The sequence below is a fragment of the Micropterus salmoides genome, unplaced genomic scaffold (genome assembly GCF_014851395.1).
Source record: "Micropterus salmoides isolate LMB-PRFRI ecotype aquatic unplaced genomic scaffold, ASM1485139v1 Ms_hic_scaffold_21, whole genome shotgun sequence".
NCBI lineage: Eukaryota > Metazoa > Chordata > Actinopteri > Centrarchiformes > Centrarchidae > Micropterus > Micropterus salmoides.
Window position 1 is genome coordinate 12,773,931 of NW_024041262.1, and position 22,701 is coordinate 12,796,631.

The window sequence follows — 22,701 nt, forward strand, 5'->3', positions numbered from 1 at the left end:
AAACCATCTTTACATCAGAACACGTAGCTTTCATGTTCTCAATTAGCTCATACAATTCGTCTTCGGAGGCCTCATCATTCAGTATTTCTTTGCTTGTTCTTGCGTGATACCTCCACTTCTCATAGAGTATTCTATACCGACGTTGTATGCTCTTTAGCTTTTCTTCTTCGAATTCTTTTCCCTTTTCTGTTAGGGTTCGGGTTCTTTCGCTTCTTCGTAGCCTTTCTACATCTTCTGTAGCTCCAATGTCTATAGTTTCGGCTTGAGCAGATGATTTTCTATTCTCATGACAGGTCTCAGGACTTGAGTTTGACATTTTGGGCTGTGTGTAAGCTACAGTAGGCTAAGTGTGATTAACTAGGAAATTTTAGTAATTATTTGAATCTTAACAGATGTGTGAAGACAGTGAGCGAAGTCTAACTCTGAATACGTAAATGTTGTACCACAAACTGTGTCAGTATTTAAACTTGTTTAGACTTCAAGTTAGCTTAAACTAGGAATTAGTTTGGCAAAACACAAACCTTAATTAACATAAACCTTAATTGTGAATTAAATATGCTCAAAAGGCATCAAAACACTTGTTTTTACACTTGAAATTGAAAAAACATCAATGAAATTACTCTTTAAACTTAGCTTAAGTTATACTTTAACTTCTGTTACCTTTCAAAGTATAAATAAAGAAAATAAATTACAATGTACTTTCCTTTAACCTTACTGAAACGTGTTAATTTGCTTAAGGGGCTTGAACTTTCTTCCTTTTAGATTTGTTGCATGTAACAATCATGAATACCAGCACATTAGATATTTTCTTAAACACAGGCTAAACAGTATGCAAGGGTAATAGACTTAAATCCTTAACTGCAATTTCCAAGTTAAACCACTTCTCACACCACTTGACTTAAGATGGCTTTGGTAGAGCTCTTTCTGGCCTTTATACGGAAAGTCGCACCTTTTAACAAAGTCTTATAACATTTGCTTGTGGTAGCTATGTCGACAGTGTGTCCTGGGCTTTGCTTATCTTACATGCTGGATCTTCATCACGTCGTTACCCGCCGTAATCTCGTCTTCTCTCATACCCGCGCCGAGCAGGTCGAGTTCTCACTGTAGCTCTCTTCGCGACAACACAGACACAGGTCAGTTCTTTGCAACGGGCGTTTATTGCTGTGGGCACATCGGGTCTCTTTGGTACATCCAGCCTCACACCATGTACGCCTTGAACGTCGTATATGCCTTATACGCCGTGAGAACTACATTGTAAGTGAACACAGTACAAATAAATCAATACATTATAGCTTAGCAGAGAAAATACAAACAACATCCAGATCAATAAAGACAATATAATAATACCTCGTTGGCCGCTTGTCGTGAAAAGAGGTTACTAAGTTCTTTGAAGTCTCTTGAATGTCCATTTGGTCGTCTGCATTAACTTCAAACCACATTTTTAACTTTAATGCAGTTTAACAAGCATCGGAGCTATCTGCTCCGCCGGAATTCAAGGCAGTGAGTGTCGACTTAAACCGTTGTAGCGGTAACACAGACAGAAAACATTAGTTCCGGGACAAACGTAAATATACAGAATGAGATAGATACACTGTTAACCACATATCATTTAGCAGCTTATTCTACCCTTTAGTTCTTAAACATGTATTACATTTTATCTTTACACCAAATTAAGTTATATTTGTTACATGAAATTATAACAGCAATATGAACTGTGCATCATGAAAACACAAGTATTTATGCAACAACACTTACAATAACACTAAGTGCAACGGGGCCATTATGTAGGCCGTTACACCCATAGGTTACACCAAGTGGCAACACCAAGGGTCCAACTGCAGGCCTCCTCATGCCTCTAGTTCTGTGAGGAAATGGGGTTTGAGCATTAGTAGTGGGTCCCGTTTCATTGTATGAAGTAGGCTTCATAAACTTACTTACTCATTTCACCTTAGCAGTCCACCAAAATCTGTTTCTGAACATATTTGAGACAAGAAATAAGCGCTTCTCTTCACTAGATCTACAAGGCCTAATTTAGAAGTGTTAACGTTTTTGTCTCTATAGCTAATTTCCCCCTTTATGACAATTGTGCGGAGGGTGTATTTTTGCTTATCCATTTAAATTATGTTAAAGTTTAAAGTTATGCTTAATTAAGGGCATGGCCGCTTTGAGTGACAGATGGTCTCTCAGGAGGCTAGCTGCAAGGTGGTTCAGCAACTAGGCTTCATTCAGGTCACCCAAAGGGCCCGTCTGTTCACAAGGGCTCATCAGAAAGCTACAGGTGACGTCTTGGACACTCCATGTTTCATACAGTCTCCCACTGCATATATGGGCACACAAACACTGTCTTTCACACATAAACACTTATAGACTCGAGCTGAAACTACAAAACCGATTTACCTGGCATACAAGCCTAGGGTCAGAATAAACTTCATAAAAATTTAAACAACCTGTATAAATTATAATTTTAGTTTATCAGGCTAACCTTTTGAAATTGCTTTCAGAGTTGGATCCCCAAAATCATCAAGAAAAGAGTGTGCACCACCTTTGTAGAAGATTCTTTAAGGTACTGTGGAGCACATTCCTCTGTGGTAGTAATCTCTCTATGTTGACTGTGATGATGCTGCAAACGTTGATTATGTTTTCATAAATATTATCTTCTCACCTTTCTCAGTAATGGCGTGCAGTGTCAGTGTGGGGGTGCAAGAGATGCCCATGCCTCTGTGGCTCTCGGTGACTATTTCAGCACTGCGATGGTCAACCACTGGGACAGCGCCCAGCACTCCTCTGAATACCCAACTGATGCCTTTGGAGAACTGCAGTTTGTAGGGGTCAGCAGGAGGCATAGCTATGTGGGTATCCTTTCTGCTCTGCTGTTTGTTCTAATGTTCTCCCATTAAATGCTTTGTTTCTATAGCATTAGCATTTATGATTAAATAAGTTGTGTTTTGGTACTCTAAATGTAAGCCAAATAATGATTTGAATAGCTGTATTAGTCAGTACTTTTGCTTTACCTATCCTTTTAACAAACACAATACACTGACAGTAAGGTCACATAATGTGTACTGAGAAGCTCATTTGCTTATTATGACTGATCTGAGACATTTGTAGTATAATTTAGCAAGGATTTTGATTTCTTAAATGATCACAGTTCTTTAATTTATTAAACATGGGATATGCGATTCTTGACAAAGCTCATCCAAAACACTTTGTCAAATTGGGAGGGGGGGGGGGGGGAGAGAGTTCTGTGACCAAGCAAAGGTGAAGAGCCGTGTTAACATCGCAGAGGCTTTCAAACTTCTCAGTGTCTGATCACTTAGCAATAAGACTTTTCTTATTAACAAACTTATATCTGAACATAACCTTGACTGCATGTTTCTAACAGAAATCTGTTTACATAACGACCGACCTGGTAAAAAAGATGGTGGGACTGCCTTTGCTGATGCCCTAAACTGTAGAACTGTAGAAATTTGTGATTTTAACTCCTTTGAACATCAGGCTATACTGTTAAAATCCCCACTCCTTGTGCTTGCTATATAGCCCACCCCGAAACAGTTTCCTATCTTTTTAGACTGAAATGTTGTTAATTGTAAGTACCAATTATACACGTCTTTACATTATAGTTTTAGGCCATTTTACATGTACATACTTTCGATCTAGTTATCCCCTCATGGTCTAAGGATGGATGTGTCCTCTGTAAGTGACTTGGCAATCTGTTAAGAAATGTTACCTTACCTCTGAAGTTGAAATTTCATTAATCATATTAATAACATACCCCCACAGATCCCTCCCTCTTGTGAGGATTTATTCAACAATTTAAATAAGCTGAAGACTTGCATTGATGCTATAGCACCAGCCAAACACAAGAAGATTAAATTAAACTGTTAAAAAGTGGAGCATCAATGGAGAAAAACTAAGCTGCAAGTCCATTGACATTTTTAAAGACGTTCTAAATGACTGGATGGCAAAAAGGCCTAAATATTACTTCTATACTTAAGCGCTGATTTTAATACACTCGTTTAGGACATCCTCGTTAACAGACTACAGAGGTGTATTGTTCAGTCTCTAGGCTATATGCTGCCATTGGGAAATATCACCAGAGAACACAGGATTCGTTTTCATAGCTATGCCAATGACACACAACTGTACATGTCTTTATAACCCAATGGCATAAACCATATTGATAAACTGGTTCAATGCATTGATCATATCATATAGTGGATATCACATAATTTCTTGCTACTGAACATAGTTAAGACTGAGATTTGAATCATCGGAGCAACCGTTCAGAAGGAGATACTACATAAAATCCCGGGCACAGATCTCCAAGCCCCTCGCAAAAAATCATGTCATGCTTCTAGACCCTGATTTGACTTGACTGGAATCTCACATCATTAACCTTTGAAATATTGCTATAGTGCAACTGTTTTCCCAAGCAGATACTGAGAGACTTATGCCTGCTTTTATCGCTAGCAGGCTTGATAACTGCAATGCTCACAATGCTACACTGTATTATTGTATTTTCATTGTATTCTTATATTTCATTGTATTGTTCAGCACCTTGTATTGCAATTTTGCGCAATTTTTTTTAAATTTGATTAGCTTTGGAAGGAACACTGAGGGGAGGGGTGTATTTGTTTGGCTGTTGAGTTCAGATGACAACAAGCTTTCACCAGAATTGCATAGCCCACATTTAAGTCAAAGGTTGTCAACTTCTGAAATGTGATTGGTTCTTCTAATTAGTAAAATATCCCTTTTTGTCTCTTATGTGGATCTCAGTTCCTGCGTCTGTCATGGGACACACCTCCGTCTGCGGTCTACAACCTGATGACGGGCAACTGGGGACTTCCTGCACCCAACCTGGTGGTTTCTGTAGTGGGCGGAGAAGACAGGACAAAGGTGAAAACTTGGGTACGGGAGGTCCTCAGGCAGGGACTGGTGAAAGCCTCACAAAGCACAGGTAAACATATGATAAAAGCAAACTATTTTAAGTATGCCCTGAGATGTTCTACACCCATAAACTAAACTAAGGGTTCTTGTGACAGTGGATTGTGGTCATAGGAGGTGGGTTCCTCACCATCAGATCTAAAGTATAGCATGCACTGTCAATACTCCTATCTATAGTAGCTAGGAAACTCATGTCAGTTTTAGTAACATTTAATGAACTTAAATTAATTTCACTGGTTAATTCATCCACCTATATTCTGATGTTTATCCAGGTCACATTTATATAATTGATTATATCACTAGGAATGATTACTATATACTGCTGACAAGTACTGGAAAATGTGATATAATAATAAATAATTCTAGGCCATATAGTCCCTACCGGTTTTCCATTATTTTTACTTATCATAAAAGGTCCTAAAAAGTCTTGAATTGAACTTGATAGACCCTGAAATTGGGCACAGATGCTTTGGACTTTTTAAAGCTATGTTAGTTGACTTTACATTGATTTTTTTTATTTTATTTTATTTTTTCCCACTTTTCACACATATCAAATGCTGATTTCCAGACAGCTGACAAATGCTACGAACTGGTATTTTTACCTAATTTAACCTACCTTTACAGCAGTATTACTAACTGAGTAAGTCACATCAGGTAGATTACTTCTCTTTTCTTCCTTAAGTTGATTGTAGAAGTTTTCCTACCTCTTGTATGATTTGAGCTTGAGGGCAAGACAAGAGAATGAAGTCAATAATAGATGAAGTCAGATCCCTCTAAAATTCATAAACATTCTAGTAACTAACTCACAATGTAAAATAATGGATAACACTATCTTGAAAGACACAGAACCTGCTTATTGTGGTTTTCGTAAGAAAAATATAGCTGTTACAAAATGTAGCACGATTACACTTTATTACTCCCTGGGGTCCGATCCTAATTTGGTAATACAATGGCCATTTCCTCCTGGCTACCGTGCCAAGAGCAGGTGGCACATGGCGATACTGATCTCTCATCTGAGGTCACTCTAACTTGCTGTTGGCTGTCTCGGAGGCCCAAGGTCAAAACAAAGATAGGACAAAAACACTCGGACGTACAGACATACAAGGTGCACGCATAGACACAGGTTTGCTACTGCTCAATACAAACATGGTTGTTGGGAAAGGTGTGAGAACAGCTGTGGTGCTTTTGTACTGCAAAAGTGCAAATATCTGTGGTTATACATTAAACATATGTTAAGTCATGTACGTGTACATACATATGTTCAACATATGTACATGACTTGTGTGCATTTCTGCGGTTGTGTATACACCTTTTATTATACTTTATTTTAAACTACTTATTTATTAGATAAGAATGCTAAATCAAGTATCATCTAAAAAAAAATGCAGTGTAACTAGATGAAACTGACAATTTTGGAAATAACAAATATTAATTAATTAAAGGTGATGAAAATGGATGTGAAATGAAAAATAATGATAAATATTCAAGTGATTTGATTAATTAAGGGAAACTCAGCTATTTAACCTCAGTGGGGTCGTTTGCCAGGGTCATCGATACTGCTGGTTTGTTAGTGTTCCTGGTTGCTGTAACGACTGTCGTTACAGTTGTGGACTTTTTCACAGTCCAGAGGTGCAGAACCATGGTAAAACAAATAATTTTGAGCTGCTAATAACATGAGGGACAGATGTGTTAAAACAAATAGTCCATCTGCACACAGCCGTGCAGAGGGCATACATCCTACTAATGAGAGATAGTTTGATTACCTGGAAAAACGCACATGTGGTGTCCGAACAATAATGCTGCGATATGTTGAGAGGAAACCCGCTTGATGCTGTTCTTGAGCATAAAAGTTTATTACATCAAGGAGTTCAGCATCAATTACAAGCTCTGCAGCAGCTTGGAGAGTGACTCTGTCTCTCTGTTCATCAAACATAGCTTATATAGGATATGTTTAGGTATCTGTTAGGTACCATAGAGGGGTTTGAGTCTGCAAAATAAAAGGTCAATCCCATAGAAGGGTACAGTACTATTCTGAGGTAACAAAACAAGGGGTTAGAGGTCAAATTCTATAGAAGGGTTCAGTCCCTACATAACCACCAATCACTGCTCTCCCCGTAGAAGGTCACTGACCCTCTGTCCTGCTGCTACAGTGCTATTTTGAACTGTTATTAGTCAAATGCATAAATATTCGATACGACACACACTACAAGATTTTCCACTCGGCGACCTCGGGCTGTGATCGGGAGTAATTCAGCGGTGGATCAGCGGCCGCTAGTCGTTATGTCAACTACACAACGACTCATCAAAACGGCTCCCCGACACATTTCTGACACATCGCCGACGTCTGCCAGATATCTAGCATGCCAAATAGGCTATCTAGAAGAGTCGGCTGAATCGACATCCACATCCAAACAATGGGAGCAGGCAGCTACTTTTCACGCTAAACACATTTTACTCCCCTCCAGCTCTCTCTGTAGCTTAGACAATCCTTGCTACCTGCATGTGCTAATCCATTCTTTTACCCAAAATCTTTGTCTTTATAATTGCTATCTTTATAATAACAAACAACAGCTGGTTTGTCTGTGTGTCCCTGTCACTGATCAGTGACGTAGTGTGAACGCCACAACAACTTCAAAACTCCCGTCACAAGACAGCAATTTGTGTAGTGTGAACAGCACGGCCATCGGCCAACGCTGAAAGTCAGTCATGTAGTCTGCAGGAGCCTTAACCAACGTTGATCCTTCATCACTGACACTACCTCCATAAGACATAAACATAGGCCTAGCCTACCGGGTTTTCTCCTTGAAGCACAAACATGTATTCACTTTCCCACCATTCATGAAATTGCCTTCCTTCTGCATCAGTTTTTCACGTCTTTTCAGGACAATCATGAATTTTTAAAGCTTTGTGAGCCACATAAAATGACGTGGTGGGCCGCATTCGGCCCGCGGGCCTTAAGTTTGACACGTGTTCTAGATTCATAACACAAAGTGAAGCATTTCAAACCATTTTTTGTTTTCATCTTGATTACGGTTTATAGCTCATGGAAATAAAAACTCCAGTGTCTCAAAATGTATAAACATTTTAGAATAAAAATACATTTCTGTATTATAAATTATACAGAAATGTCAACTGGAGAAGAGCTCTCTAATCAGCTAATTAACTCAAGACACCTGCAAAGGTTTCTGAAGCCTGTAATCTCTCTGGTTCCGGTGCTCAGAGTGAACTTTTCCACAGTATTCTAATTTTTTGGGATGCTCTTCTAAAAGATGCCTCAGCGTTTTAATGTTGATAGCACTATTAAATGTTTTTGTGTTGTCCTCTTAAGACAGACAAATTTATATCAGCTGTAAAATGTACTCTAGCCAAGTTGTTGTAGTAACATTACTTACAGTTAAAGCAGACGTGGAGGCATCAGATCCTCAACAAGAATCTTGTGGCCAATATAAAAAGTACCTTTCTCTCTGAAGTGTCCTATTCCAGACAATAATCTCACACAGCCCTGCCAACAGCAGCAACATTATTCAAAATAGCAGTGTGGGGAATTAATTAACGTGATAACAGCCATAAACCAAGTTATACAGCTTCCATCATGTAACTAAGGACTCTACCACTAGCTTATTACGTTTATTTCAAGTAACATAACTGAGGTGACATCCAAATAAACGACCTGTAACTACCGTTATGTAAAAGGGTTAATTGAGTTGCTTCAAATTGTTTGTTTAAACTGTAAGTAAACGTTAACATAATTAATAACTGATTCATAGTTAGCAGTTAACGTTGGTCTCAACAAAATCTATATATAATTGGTCTCAACAAAATCTATATATAATTTTAATATATAAATATATTAAAAAGCATTTAAAACCTTGTGAAGTATAATGTCAATAACAGATATGTGAGTTAATTTAATATTTTCTGGTGTCTTACCTTGACTGAAAGCTGGAAATTACCGTAAACTGGTAACAAAACGGCCGCAGGTTCCAACCTCCACCGTACAGCACTGGGGTTTAGAAGCTACCTCTGCTAACGCAGAGTAGCATATAGCATTAGCTCCTTAGCATGAGCTAACTCGGTCATGTCGAGCTAGGCGGGAGTGGTTTCAGCAACACGTCACCTCAGCTCCACCCAAGACCCGCCTCTTTGCCCATTTATGGTTATCCGGGAGTGACGCGCAGTGACGCGGGGCCAAGTTGGTGATGGCCAGCTCCGCCCAATTTGGGCTTCAAAACTGCTCTTCAGAAACCAACAGGTGACGTCACGGATACTATGTCCATTTTTATATACAGTCTATGTACCTTATCAAGCGGCAAACTTCCTGTCTCCCACCTGAAGCCAATACGTAAGCATCAGAAACTGCAATTCATCGAGTGGCCACTTGAGGCTGGCTGCAGAAGGGAGTCAATCTCCATTGATCTCCAATCTCTCGCTTTGATTGACAGGCACCTTTAGCCGCTGCCACTGATAGCACTCGGCTAATAATAACTAAGCTATTTAACCTCAGTGGAGTTGTTTGCCAGGATCGTCGATACCGCTGGTTCGTTAGTGTTCCTGGCTGTTGTAACGACAGTCTTTGTGGTTGTTAGGACTCCCCAAGGCCAAGACTGAACAAACATTGTTGGCATCCTCACCTGAGGTCAATAGGTTACGTTTGTTGAGTTTCCTGGGAAGTGATGAAAGAACCGCGAGTTGAGAGCCAAAACCTCGATCAATTTGTCAGGGGGTGTGGTTAGTGAATGACGAATGTAAGTAAGGTGTTGTGAACGATGAATGGTAAATCAAGTTTATCACATCAATTGACAATTTATTACTTTAGATTTCAATTCACCTTAAATTGAACCCCTCTGTATTTCAATTCACAGGCATTTTCATCACCTCCATATTATTATTTACCTTTTTGTTACTTTAACCCTTGAGGCTACCTACTTTAAATGATGAATGCCAATTTTACGTTGTGAATGATTGATAAATAAAAATGGTTATGTTTTCATTCTATCACTACTGTTTTAATCAAATCGACTTAAAATTAATCAAATCACTTGAATATTTATCACTCTATTTTTCATTTCACATCCATTATAATCCCTTTATTTTTCCATTCACATGTATTTTTATCATTTAATATTTATTACTTTCCCCCATATGGCTTTGTGATTTGCTTAAAAACTCATTTCTATTTGTCTGAAAAAGTTACCTCTTGTCTCTTTTCTTCTCACACGTTTGTGCTCTTTACCCAGGAGCGTGGATCGTGACAACAGGCATGCGTGAAGGTGTTGGCGGATGTGTTGGAGAGGCAGTGAGGGATCATGCCACTGCAGCTTCGTCGGTCTCCCTCAACAAGGTGGTGGCACTGGGCATTGCTCCCTGGGGGATGGTGCAGAACCGACAGCAGCTGGTAAACCCTCAGGTTGGAAAGGCACTCGCATACTGTATTTACAAATGCATGTATGGAAAAAAATTCTTGTTCACTTATATTGTGCAACAATCTTACTGTAAGACTTGTATATTAAATATTTTGGTTTTATTTATACATTTTTGTTGCAAATTATTCCAAATAGGAAAACAAATAAAGGGGTCCCAATTTAAAAGCTAAGGAAAATGTATGTATGAAAAATTCTATGTTTAAAAATGTACAGTATATATTCCTCAAGTTTATAATCTGGGTTCCACATTGAATTGCCATCTTCTAGCACTGGGATCATGTCCTGTTAAAACACATAAGCAGCACCTTGGGATCCACCAAACGCACGCCAATTATACCCCGCTAACTGGATGCCTGGATTCTTCCTCTTGCAGGGCAGCTTTCCTGCCAAGTACTCCATCGAGAACACTTCCAAAGACTTCTGCTGCCTAGACAACAACTACCAGGCCTTCCTGCTGGTGGACGACGGGACTGTGGGACGCAGAGGAGGAGAGACCAGGTTCAGGGCCAAAGTGGAGGAGTACATCTCCCACCAGCGCACAGGCATCTGGGGTGAGAGATGGGATGATGAAATATAATGTTTTGCATCATATGTTGAATGGAATAGAAGAATCAGAAGAAACCGGTTTCCCTGTACTAATATTCCAAGATTATATTTATGTATGTTAAGAATGTTAAGAAAGCGGAGATAAACATCTAAACAGAACAATGCTCTTACAACCAGAAACATTTCACATTTCGAGCTTTTTGGCCCTCTGGTGGTGATCTTTTATTAATGCACATCACAGTAAGATGATCTTTTGGACGAAAGCCATTGCATGCCAGCGCATGAATTTGAGACACGGCTTTTCAACATGTAAAATCAAGCAGAGATTTGTCGAAGAAGAAGAAGAATTTATTGTAAAAATGTACCAGGGTATTCTTTCTGTGGCTGTGCCTCTTGAGCTCTTGAGTTAAAAGAACTATATACAGTTTGCTGAAAACATGATCATAATGTCTGCATTTAAGTGACGTCAGAGTAAACTAATCATTAACCGATGCACTGTAGGAATTTGTATTTGTAAGAATGCTTGTATTTTTGTAGGCAGCGGCAGCATTGACATCCCTGTCCTTTGTATGCTGGTATCTGGGGAGGCAAGCATGCTGGAGGTACAGTCAGTGTTTTTTTTATGTTTCTCCAAAAGAAATGATTAGGCTAATTTTTAATATTATAATGTGCTTTGTTATTATGCCTTTGCACTCAGTAAAGAAATGTCTCTCTCTCTTTTCCCAATATCTATCAGAGAGTGGATCGTTCTCTGAAAACCTGCATGCCCTGGCTGGTGCTGGCCGGCTCAGGGGGCTTGGCTGACTTCTTGAGCGATGTCTTGGAGAATCTGTCATTAGCGCCGGCTTCCAATGAGGTAGATGGCGAGGTGGGTCCCAGCGTGGACCTGAAAGACCGAGTGGCAGAACGGTTTAAGAAGCACTTCCCTTCTGAAGCAGAGTCAGACAAACTAGTTGAGCGGGTAAGTGCCGTGACACATGTGATCATTGTCTGGTTTGTTAACATGCAAAACAGGAGGAAGCTGTATAATCAGCAGCTACTGTGTAGATTGTCGTGACGTTTAACACTCATATTCACAATCTCAGAGGTTTTCAAATGTTCTTGGTGACCTGTTGAGATTTCTTTTAATGCTATGAAGTCATAATTCCCATTTTACTCACACAGGATATTTCATAATATAATGGGGTTTTAAACTCTTGACCCCATAGTCTTCTACTATAACCCTCAGGGCAAGTTTCCATTTTAAGCTCTGCTGCTGCGACTAGCTGTCTAGTTGGAATGGAAGTGACATGAATATCATGTCTGCTTCTCTGCACCCCGAACTTCCTCTCCTCACAGCTGCCGCTTTAAAAATTATTTGTGTGGGTTTGATTTGCTAAGTATGGTGTAACATCATCAATGGAGTGTGACAGGGTATTAACTGATTTATCAATATTGATTTTTTAGTCAGTGCCCCAAAAAGTTTTGCTATGCTTTAAACTAGGGACTGATTGGATACACACTCTTCTACTTGCTATTATTACTGGTGGTGCTTAACTTCATATGGCCTCATGAAGTCTTTAATTGCCACACATTTTCTTCTCTCTGCATTTGAACAATATCTTTTTGACAATAAATATTTCTTCATCACTTTTTGTCTGATTTTTATTCTCTTTCTCAGTGTCAAGAACATATTGTGCTCATATATTAAAAGTTCCTGTTTTTCTTGCCTTCTGTCTCCTTGTTCTGGGTCTCCAGGCTTTGAGCATCTACCAGAACAGAGACTTTATTACATTCTACCATGGAGAGCAGGAGGGCCCAAACGACTTTGATACAGTCCTGCTCAAAACGTTGGTGCAAGGTACATGCAGCCAAATCAATCTGTGGAAACTTCTGTCATTTTAGGTCTTTGTTTTCATGTTTGGGGTGTGATTCTGTGTTTTTCAGCTAGTAAGCAGCGCACGTCAGCTGATGCCAGCCCCTACAGTGAAGAGCTGAAGCTAGCAGTCACATGGAACAGGGTTGACATTGCTAAGAGTGAACTCTTTAACGGAGACATCCAATGGAGGGTGAGATGTTACATTCAGGGAAATACTTCCACTCTAAAGTAGATGCATTGCCTTGTATTAAAATCTGCCTAATAAACAATCACCTACATCCAATCAAATAGTATGAAGACTTGGAAGACTCCATGACAGATGCCCTGATCAACAACAAGCCTCAGTTTGTGCGTCTTTTCACTGAGAATGGGCTCAACATCATGGAGTACCTGACTTATGGCAGGCTGGAAAACCTCTTTCGTTCTGTGGCTGACGGGACGGTGCTTTACCAACTACTTCAGTGCCGTCTGGTGGAACGGCTAGGAACTTCACCCCCTGTTCCCACATTTACAAACCTGCAGGACTCTTCAAATGTGGCAGCAGGGAAGAGCAGCCCAGTGGCGGATATCAGCCTTTTTGAGGTGTGTTTTTTTTCTGATGAGAGAAACATCCATTCCTCTGGTCTAGTTTTGCTCCAGCAGAATCACAAAGAATGTGAAGGAAACTTGTGTTTACACAAACAGTTTTGATTGTTTGTTACGCTTACCCCTTTTTCCCTCAGGTTGCAGGTGTCCTGGACCTGTTGATGGGAGACGTCTGCCAGTCATTTTACTATGATGCTTTGGGTTTAGAACAGACGTCATCCAAAAGGAGAGCTCTTAGGGTACTACTTCCTATAACTTTTCCTATATGAAGATATACAGTATATAAAATCTAATGAACTACTGATTTTAGAAGACAAGAGGCATGCCACCTGTGGCATCTGCTTTCAATCTGACCCCCTGCTTCTTTTCATCCATCCCAGCGTGCCAGCAAGCTGCTGCGCAGTGACTGCATGTATAGGGCAGAGCGCTGCCCCTACCCCTGGGCTTCACTCTTCATCTGGGCTGTCCTCCAGAACCGCAGCGAAATGGCCATTTACTTCTGGGAGATGGTACAAGTCTTGCGTCTTACAGAAGTCAAAAATTTGTTCTGCTGCTGTTCTGTTTCTTTGAAATAAGCACACGACCCTCCGCTACACTCTTGCCACAATCAGGCTCGTAACTGTTGTAACATATATTTGTTTTTTTTAAACCAACTGACTGACATAGTGAACGAATTTTATGACCATCAGCTTCATTGGAAAATACTGTACTGTACCTGATACAAAGAAGTTTGTAAGCACTGACTTCTCTTCCTGTCTCTCCCAGTCAGTGGAGTCAGTGCTGAGTGCTCTGAGTGGCTGTAAGATACTGAGGGAACTTTCCAAGCTGGAGGATGAAACTGAGACTAAACTGTCCATGAAAGAGCTGGCTCAGAGGTTTGAGAACCTGGCACATGGTGAGACCATGAATACATCATCTACCAACGTTCAGTCAAACAAGAAATAATTTTAAAAAATGATCAGAAATTATGATGACATAAGATTTTTTCAAACGTAATTGTTGTACTCAGTGTTATTTGGCCACTCCTTGTTAGTAAATTATGGGACAAACTTGCTTTTTGTGAAAGTCTTCATGTTGCAAGCATTGCATACATGGCCTTTCTATGATGAATATTTGATTTGCAGAATAAACTTTACTTTGATGCAAGTGTATTTTCTTTTAACAGTCACTTTCATGGTTCTCTAAATGGTAACTATTCCACTAAACTCTCTTGTCTTTCTGTCTTCTCAGATGTCTTCGGCTCTTGCTATCGGAGCAATGAGAGTCGCTCTTTCACCCTGCTGATTACACAATCTCAAGTTTGGGCTGGGACCACCTGCCTCCAGATGGGCATGGGCGCCGACGCACGCCTTTTCTTCAGCCATGATGGAGTACAGGTGTGTCACTGTTTTCACACCTGTGTGACTGACTTAGAACAATAGTCAAGTCAATGACTTCATTCTGGCAGTTAAACCAGTTCTATTTATGCTCACGCCTTTTTAAATATTTAAAACTATATTTTTGCTGTATCTTGCTTACCTGGATTGTCAGGCTGAAGCTTAATTCCTTTTATTTATCCCCAATATGCTTCCTTTATATTGAAATACATGCTCTGCGAATGCTTAACTTGTAATGTGTCGCTTAAATCGCCAATTGCAAATATCAGCACATGGGCATATTAAATTATTAATGATACAATACTACACTTACAACACAAGCCTTTTTTCATATTGAACAAATGACTCGCAGTTGGTGAGAATGGGTATCTTCTCCTCCAGACTCTGTTGTCCCAGATCTGGTGGGGTGACATGAAAAGGAACACAGAGGTGTGGAAGCTCCTACTCACCTTCTTCTGTCCCTTCCTCTGCTACACCAACCTCATCACCTTCAGGTAAAATCCACATTATTATTATTTCCATGTCATTAAAATTCAGATGATTCAGATTTCCGGACTGATACCACTGATACAGCTTACTCTGCCTCACAGGAAACAGGAGGACCATCAGCAAGAGGAGGGGGGGGGGGAGCCCAATGAGGACGGACAGGGCAGGGACAGCGACAGCCTCTACGGCACCACAATCTTCTCTTTCTCGGACATCAAGAACATGTAAAACAAAAAAAATTCTAAAGAGCATGTTGCAAGATTCCTACAATATGTTTTTAATAACGTTAATGCAAGTGAATAGGATGGATGGATGGATTTAGTGTAGAATGAACGTTTCTTTTTAGTATTTTGGTTCACTAAAAATGTGTCATTGTTGTACCAGTGAAGCTGATGCACAAGGATCAACCAGTCCCAGGACAGCAGCCATCAAAGGTGAGTCCTCTTTAAATGTAGCCCCCCTGGAAAAGTGATGTCACTCACAACGGAGGAGAGGAAAGACTGATTGCAAAAACAATCATTTTTAGCAGCCGTTACGACTATAACCAGCTACTAACCCATTTCCAATAACCTCCCCTTACAGGCATACCTCACTCTCACACACCACCAAAGCGTCCGTTCATAGTTTCAAGATGGCGTCAGTTCTGGTTTGCACCTGTCACCTCTTTTTTGGGCAACGTCCTGATGTACTTCCTCTTCCTCCTGCTGTTTGCATACGTGCTGATGGTGGACTTCAAGCCCCCGCCTCCCTCTGGTCCATCCAACACTGAGTATGTGCTTTACTTCTGGGTGTTCACCATTGTGTGTGAGGAGATCCGGGAGGTGAGTGCGGAGAGACATTTTACTTATATCAAATTTATACTTATTACATCTGCAGTACTTCACATTTAGCCACTGCAAAAGCAGATACAAACTTAAAAACTGTTGTTGTAAAAAGTACACGCCCTGTGCCCGTTCTGATTGGTGAGTAGGACCGTAACAGGAGGCGCATGGCGCTTGTGATTGGCGAGCTGATCTGTCACACAAGGATGACAACGGAATGAATTTGCAACTGCATGACTGTCTGTGAAGGTTCTCAGTCATCCAGGTCATAGTTATCCAACGAAGGTTGAGGTCAAGGGCAACTGGACTCTGTAGAAGAAAAACTAGAAGACGTTTCGACCCTCATCCAAGTAGGGAAACTCATGCTATTTAACCTCTGTGGGATTGTTAGCTAGGATCGTCGATACCGCTGGTCCGTTGGTGCTCCTGGCTGTGGTAACGACAGTCATCGTGGTCGTTAGAAAGACAACTTCAGAAAGAAAACTCCATCACCCCCCGGAACAGTATTACCATTTGTATATTTCTTGCATAAATGGACTACCCAAAACACACAAAAAAGGAGCCCCACTTAGGCCGATTATCAGCAGCATCAACTCGGTCACCTACAACATTGCCAAACACATTTCTACCACCTTAGCCCCTTTGGTTGGTAACACGCCCCACCACATCCAAAACTCCATTGACATTGTAAACAAAGTTCGAGGACTGAAACTGGACACAGATGAAACAATGGTGTCCTATGATGTGACCTCTTTGTTCACCTGCATCCCCACCATGGAGGCAGTAGAATCCGTAAGGAAAAGGCTACTACAAGACAAACACCATGGACAACAGAACTCGCCTCAGCCCTGACCAGATCTGCAAATTACTCGACCTCTGTCTAAACACCACCTATTTCCAGTACAACGGAGGATTCTACAGACAGAAGCATGGCTGCGACATGGGTTCACCGGTATCCCTGATTGTGGCAAACATCTACATGGAATAAGTGGAGAGCAAAGCTCTCAACTCCTTCAGAGGAACAGCACCGAGGCACTGGTACAAGTAGGTGGACGAAACTTGGGTCAAAATAAAAACCCAGGAAGTTCAAGCTTTCACAGAACACATCAACTCTGTGGACAGTAACGTCAAGTTCACACGAGAAGATGTCCACAACAACAGTTTGGTGTTCCTGGACTGCGCTGTACACATTGAAGAGGACAGGAGCCTACAAATTGGGGTTTACAGGAAACCCACAAACACGGACCAATACTTACTTTTTGATACCCACCACCCACTGGAGCAGAAGCTAGGGGTCATCAGAACCCTGCACCACAGAGCAGATGACATACCAACAAGTGCAGAAGCCAGAGAGAAGGAACAGAACCACCTGAAGGGGGCACTTACAGCCTGTGGATACCCTAAATGGACCTTTGTGAAAACAGCCACAAAATCCAGGAAGAAGACCAACACTACAGGGGATGAGGTTAAAGAAGACAGAGATGATGGTTTGAAAGAGGTGTCAAGGAAGCCATCTACACCTGGGCTGAGAAGCCGTCGCTGAACAGAGGAGGGGGTCTACACCACTTATCCCCCACTTACAATGCTGTCCTTTCATCACTTCCCAGGAAACTCAACAAGCATTTCCACTTGGCCTCAGGTGAAGATACCAACGATAGTCATTCAGACTTGGCCACGGGTCGTGCTAACGACCATGATGACTGTCGTTACCACAGCCAGGAGCACCAACAAACCAGCGGTATTGACGATCCTAGCTAACAATCCCACAGAGGTTAAATACCTGAGTTTCCCTACCAGTCAGTCAGAACTGAAGAACTCTTGGATGAGCCCTAATTAACAGTATCGACACACCAAAACACTGAAGACTAAACACGTCACATAAAATGTGATCTGCACAGATCACCACTGAAAGTACTTTTCAGTTTTTAACTATATCTGATGATGTTCTGTTTATTGCTTCACTTGTGTATCTATTAAGTTGATTTCTTTTTCTCCAAGACGTTCTTTCTGGGGATAGTGACTTGGCGTCAGACGATGAGAGTTTACATTCAGGATGTGTGGAACAAGTGTGACCTCGTTGCCATCATGCTGTTCATCATAGGACTGATCTGCAGGTACAGCAAGACAACAGTTACACACAGGAACAACTACAGTATATACCACTACTGGATTATGCCAAAACCTTCCGCAGTGTTGATGTTTAATAGGTTTTAATGAAATTCCATTTTTATTTTCATTTGTTGTGTTAAGGCCCTTGTTCTCAATAGCTTTAGCTTTTAAGCCCTTACAACAGAGTAGTGTGTTGCCACCTGTGTCACAGGGTAAAACATACACAGTTCCAACTGAGTTTTAAGTTTCTATTAGTTTTAACAGTAATTATCAGAGAATGCGTTGCAGTTTTTTTCAAAGGAAAACTTACTGGACAGAAATCGCATCAAAAACATCATGGTAGCCGATCAGGCTTTGCTTTACTCCTACCACCCTTGTCTAGATCACATCTTTCGCCGGGTTTTCTACTGTCCATTATGTTACAGCAATGTCTTTAACTGTTCCATAAATCATCTCGTGTATATCCCTGTCCCGAGTCCTGCAATTCAATGTGTGCACAGGCCGCTCACTTCCATCCTCAATAAGATCCAGATTCCTGTTGAAGACCTTTAAAGTGCGGTTATTTTACAAGTTGACCACTGGGCGACGCTGTTACCGCTTAGTATAGTTAAGGGCGTTTGACTTCATGCGGTGCTTTACAGCGCTGACTTAACGTGATGCATGCTGGACTTAACATAAGGCATGCTGGTTAGACGTTTTGTCCGACTTTTGCCTGCGTTGCAAAACGTCAACGTGTTACATGACATTAAAACCTTGCGGGAGCAAGGTGGCTGCAGATGCTTTTCTCCGGCTGAACAAAGTTGGAACCATTTACCTTTTGCCTTTGCAAAGACAAATGCCACAAGATCAATCATTGTTCTAATCTCACAGTAAGCTCCCACACTCTACTGGAGGTAGAATAGTGTTTTTACACCCCACCCCTGCAGTTGCCTGCAGCTCACGTTTTACTATCAGGGCTGCGAAAGTCAGCCACAGTCGTCTTGAAACACACCTTTCGCTTCACACTGTGTTTTAGGATGTTCGAGTCGTCATATGGGTTTGGCCGGGATGTCCTGTGTGTGGACTATATGGTCTTCACCCTCCGTCTCATTCACATCTTCGCCATTCACAAACAGCTGGGACCAAAAATCATCATTGTTGGCAAGATGGTGAGAAACATTACCCTCAGTTGACAATATACCAATTTTATTTAGCAGGATGTTGGGATTATAATGACAAGAGAGTCAACTACTTTCTCTTGTTCAGATGAAGGATATCTTCTTCTTCCTCTTCTTCCTGATGGTGTGGCTCATGGCGTACGGAGTAGCCAATCAAGCTTTACTTTACTCTTACGACCCTCGTCTAGATCACATCTTTCGTCGGGTTTTCTACAGGCCATACTTGCACATCTTTGGACAGATCCCTGTGGAAGAGATGGATGGTAACATTATCTGTGTGTATTTAGACAATAAGAGCTAGTTTCAAACCAGTAAGAGTATTTAATCTTTTGTACTAATCATGTTACAGGACATATGACGTGTTCCCTATATTTTTGTGTTTATTTCAGTTGGGAAAGAGTGGGATATGGAGTGCACAGACAATGTGACACTAATTCAGGGCGGTGCGGAGCCGTGCAGATCTCTGTCTAATAACTGGCTGGTGGTAATTCTGCTGATTGTTTATCTGCTGGTCACCAACATCCTGCTCATCAACCTGCTCATCGCCATGTTTAGGTAAAGATCCATGAGATTAATGTCCATAAGGCAGTCACTCTATGGCTACACAGGAATGCTGGTCTCTATAAATGATTCTCAGTTTACCACAACACTCTTTACTCTGCCTTCTTTGTGTCCACACAGCCATACCTTCACTGTAGTGCAGGCTAACAGTGACATCTACTGGAAGTTCCAGCGCTACAACCTGATTGTTCAGTACCACTCCCGTCCTTCCCTGGCTCCTCCTTTCATCATCCTCTCTCACATCAATCTCATTATCAAGAGGAACATCCGCAAGGTGCCCTCTCTCAAGATCCACCACTTTGGTCAGTATTTGTTAGTCTACTTAGTCCAATCACTGTAATAAAGGTAGTGCCTAATGCACATTAACAACAAACGTCTCAAGTGTCTTTTGGTCGGCTTTTATCATTCCGTTCCTCTAATGGCAGCGTTGATGAAGCTGAATTGGATCATTGTTTACTTCCACATTGGTTTTCATCTGAGCTGTGGTTGGTTCCTGCTTGTCGTGAGTTGAATGATAAATCAGATTTTTTTTTTTTTAACTCTGCCCTCCCTATTAGTATTGCAGTTGTCAAAGAAGGAAACTAACAGGTTAATGACGTGGGAAACAATTCAGAAGGAGGACTTCCTCACTGCCCAGACCAAGATCCAGAGAAACAGTGACTCAGAGAGGCTCAAACGGATGTCTGTCAAGTGAGCACAACGTACTACACCAACACAGCAGCAGTAAAATTACTTTTTCACGGCTTCATCATACTGATGTGTCTCCTTTTTTCCCTTCTTTTTTTTTTTTTTTTTTTTTTTTAGAGTGGATGGTGTGGTTAAACATATGGCTGAAAACAGAGACTTTGACCACAGGCTGAGGGCTCTGGAGAATGAGGTAAAATAAAAAGATTTTTTTCAAAGCATATGACAAGCTTAAACTCTGTTTATCAATCTGAAGCATTTGTGTCATTCTTAATACATACTGTACATGGCGGAGCGTGTATGCTCAGTCAACTTATTCTTCATAAAGGTGAAATAACATATCGCAGGGCTGGGTGACAACTAGAACACTATGTTCTGATGTTGATAACACGAAATGTGTTTATGTATGTAAAATCTCACATTTGTTAAAGCAATAGTTCACCATTTTGGGAAATATGCTTATTTGCTTTCTTGTTGAGAGTTAGATTCATAACACTCCAATGTCTGTACAGTAAATATGAAGCTGCTGTACAGCCCGCACCTGGTTCGCTTAGTTTAGCATAATGAGAGGGAGGGGGAAAACAAGGAGAAACCGTTTGTTTGAAGCTGTTTTAGTGGGGGTCTTATGTGCTGGACGATTTTTTGTCTGGGACCAGTCTCCGCTGAAAAAGTTGTCTGGCACATACACGGTGTAAAATGGCGTTTTGTTTTTTTGTTTAGTTTTTTTTATTGGGTTTTGCATGGATAAAAAAAAATAGACATGTTAATTAGTTAGCTTTACAGGTGCTGGTAGCTGGATTTTCTTAGCACTTCCAGTCTTTCTGCTTAAGTTAAGCTAACAGGCTGAGAGTGGTATTGATCTTCTCATTTTACTCGAACGCGAATTTTGGATTTCCCAAAATGACGAACTATTTAAGTTGATGTTCATATGGGACTGTACGATATTCATTGGTCAAGCTAGAATTCTCATTAAAGCTGGGGTTAGCAAACAATATAATACAGCACAGTACAAACTGTAAAAACCTATATAAAAATGTGGCCACATTGGAGAACTAGAAAGAGACAGACAGATTTTGAAAGTATCCAACCCAAAAAACTTACCCATTCCCCACAAGGCTCTCTCCAAAGCTGGTCCCTCAAAACACATTTTCATGTGCCACGAGTGCCGCAGGTGGGTAGGAAGACAGACAGACAGACAGGTAGGCTGGCCAATCCTTTCATCCTGATTGGCCGTGCTACAGTCCTGTAAAGCCACAGATACCCAATTCTTTTCATTTGTGTGTCAGAGCATTTGATTTATTAATAGCTGTTGCCTACCCCAGCTTTAACTGTATGTCAATAAACAGCTTTTGTGTCTTTTCCCTCTCAGATGGAGTATTGCTCAAATGCTCTCAGCTGGATTGTGGATACTTTGGCGCAAGGCAGCACGTTTAAACCTCCTCGGCCTCCACCTATATTAAAAGGTACTTCCAAGGAGTTCTGAAATCATAGCATACATGTATATTCACAGAAACAAAATGTTGGAATGGCACAGGTTGTATTCAGTAAGCTCGTTTTTATTAGTTTATTGGATGTATAGTGTTTGCCTTGAGTCATTCATTCCTAACTTGTCTCCTCGCCTACCTTATACTGCCTCTTCTTATACACAGATGAGTTTGCCTCTTCTCCCAATTCAGCCTGATTCATCCTTGGTGATGCTTTCACTTGCTCAGGGCCTGTAAAAGACAAGGATGAAGTGCTTTTACTTAAGCTGCTCCCCGTGCCACCCACCCTCCAGTCTTGCTGTTTGCGAGACATGTTCATCACTGGACGCAGATTATTTCAGTTTGTTGTGAACTGAAAAAAAGTCAAACAATAGCAACCAACAAAGCTGAAATTTCAAGTGTGCAATTGACTTTATTCAAATGCCAAAGTCAAGTGTATGTATTTATGATGTGGCATGATATTTTATGTATTTTATTTGCCAGTGCAGTTTCATTTCATTTCAAACCATTATTTTAACTTAAAGAGCCATTGAGGTTGCCCTCATTGTCAATAAGTTAAAAATAAATAGGACAGACACAATTGTCCATAGGTTGGTAGATTATATAGTGGATTATTATAGTATTTGGGGCATTAAAATAAAATACTGACTTTTCAAAATCTTTTTTT

The 22,701-nt window shown here is 40.7% G+C and overlaps 1 protein-coding gene and 1 long non-coding RNA gene across 3 annotated transcripts in view; one reads left to right on the forward strand and one right to left on the reverse strand.

Annotated features, from left to right (window-relative positions):
* LOC119915746 (transient receptor potential cation channel subfamily M member 4-like) overlaps positions 1-22,694 on the forward strand; it is a 30,597-nt gene extending 7,903 nt beyond the window's left edge. The window contains exons 2-28 of one of the 2 annotated variants that reach the window (XM_038735459.1): positions 2,502-2,563; positions 2,672-2,849; positions 4,777-4,957; positions 10,182-10,351; positions 10,741-10,918; positions 11,451-11,515; positions 11,650-11,874; positions 12,651-12,753; positions 12,840-12,961; positions 13,063-13,353; positions 13,494-13,595; positions 13,737-13,865; positions 14,122-14,251; positions 14,587-14,732; positions 15,114-15,226; positions 15,323-15,442; positions 15,603-15,652; positions 15,801-16,039; positions 18,038-18,153; positions 19,164-19,296; positions 19,394-19,580; positions 19,695-19,860; positions 19,987-20,168; positions 20,424-20,556; positions 20,671-20,743; positions 21,920-22,013; positions 22,200-22,694. In XM_038735459.1, the coding sequence (XP_038591387.1) occupies positions 2,502-2,563; positions 2,672-2,849; positions 4,777-4,957; positions 10,182-10,351; positions 10,741-10,918; positions 11,451-11,515; positions 11,650-11,874; positions 12,651-12,753; positions 12,840-12,961; positions 13,063-13,353; positions 13,494-13,595; positions 13,737-13,865; positions 14,122-14,251; positions 14,587-14,732; positions 15,114-15,226; positions 15,323-15,442; positions 15,603-15,652; positions 15,801-16,039; positions 18,038-18,153; positions 19,164-19,296; positions 19,394-19,580; positions 19,695-19,860; positions 19,987-20,168; positions 20,424-20,556; positions 20,671-20,743; positions 21,920-22,013; positions 22,200-22,231 (3,720 nt within the window). In that variant the 3' untranslated portion in view covers positions 22,232-22,694. The remainder of the gene's footprint in view (positions 1-2,501; positions 2,564-2,671; positions 2,850-4,776; positions 4,958-10,181; positions 10,352-10,740; positions 10,919-11,450; positions 11,516-11,649; positions 11,875-12,650; positions 12,754-12,839; positions 12,962-13,062; positions 13,354-13,493; positions 13,596-13,736; positions 13,866-14,121; positions 14,252-14,586; positions 14,733-15,113; positions 15,227-15,322; positions 15,443-15,602; positions 15,653-15,800; positions 16,040-18,037; positions 18,154-19,163; positions 19,297-19,393; positions 19,581-19,694; positions 19,861-19,986; positions 20,169-20,423; positions 20,557-20,670; positions 20,744-21,919; positions 22,014-22,199) is intronic. The other variant, XM_038735460.1, reaches the window with a different exon arrangement.
* Positions 189-1,745, reverse strand: LOC119915751. The gene is made up of 2 exons (XR_005447001.1): positions 1,348-1,745; positions 189-1,247 (listed from the first exon to the last, which is right to left on the reverse strand). It is a non-coding gene; the product is annotated as an uncharacterized LOC119915751 (long non-coding RNA).
* Positions 22,695-22,701: the final 7 nt, after the last annotated feature.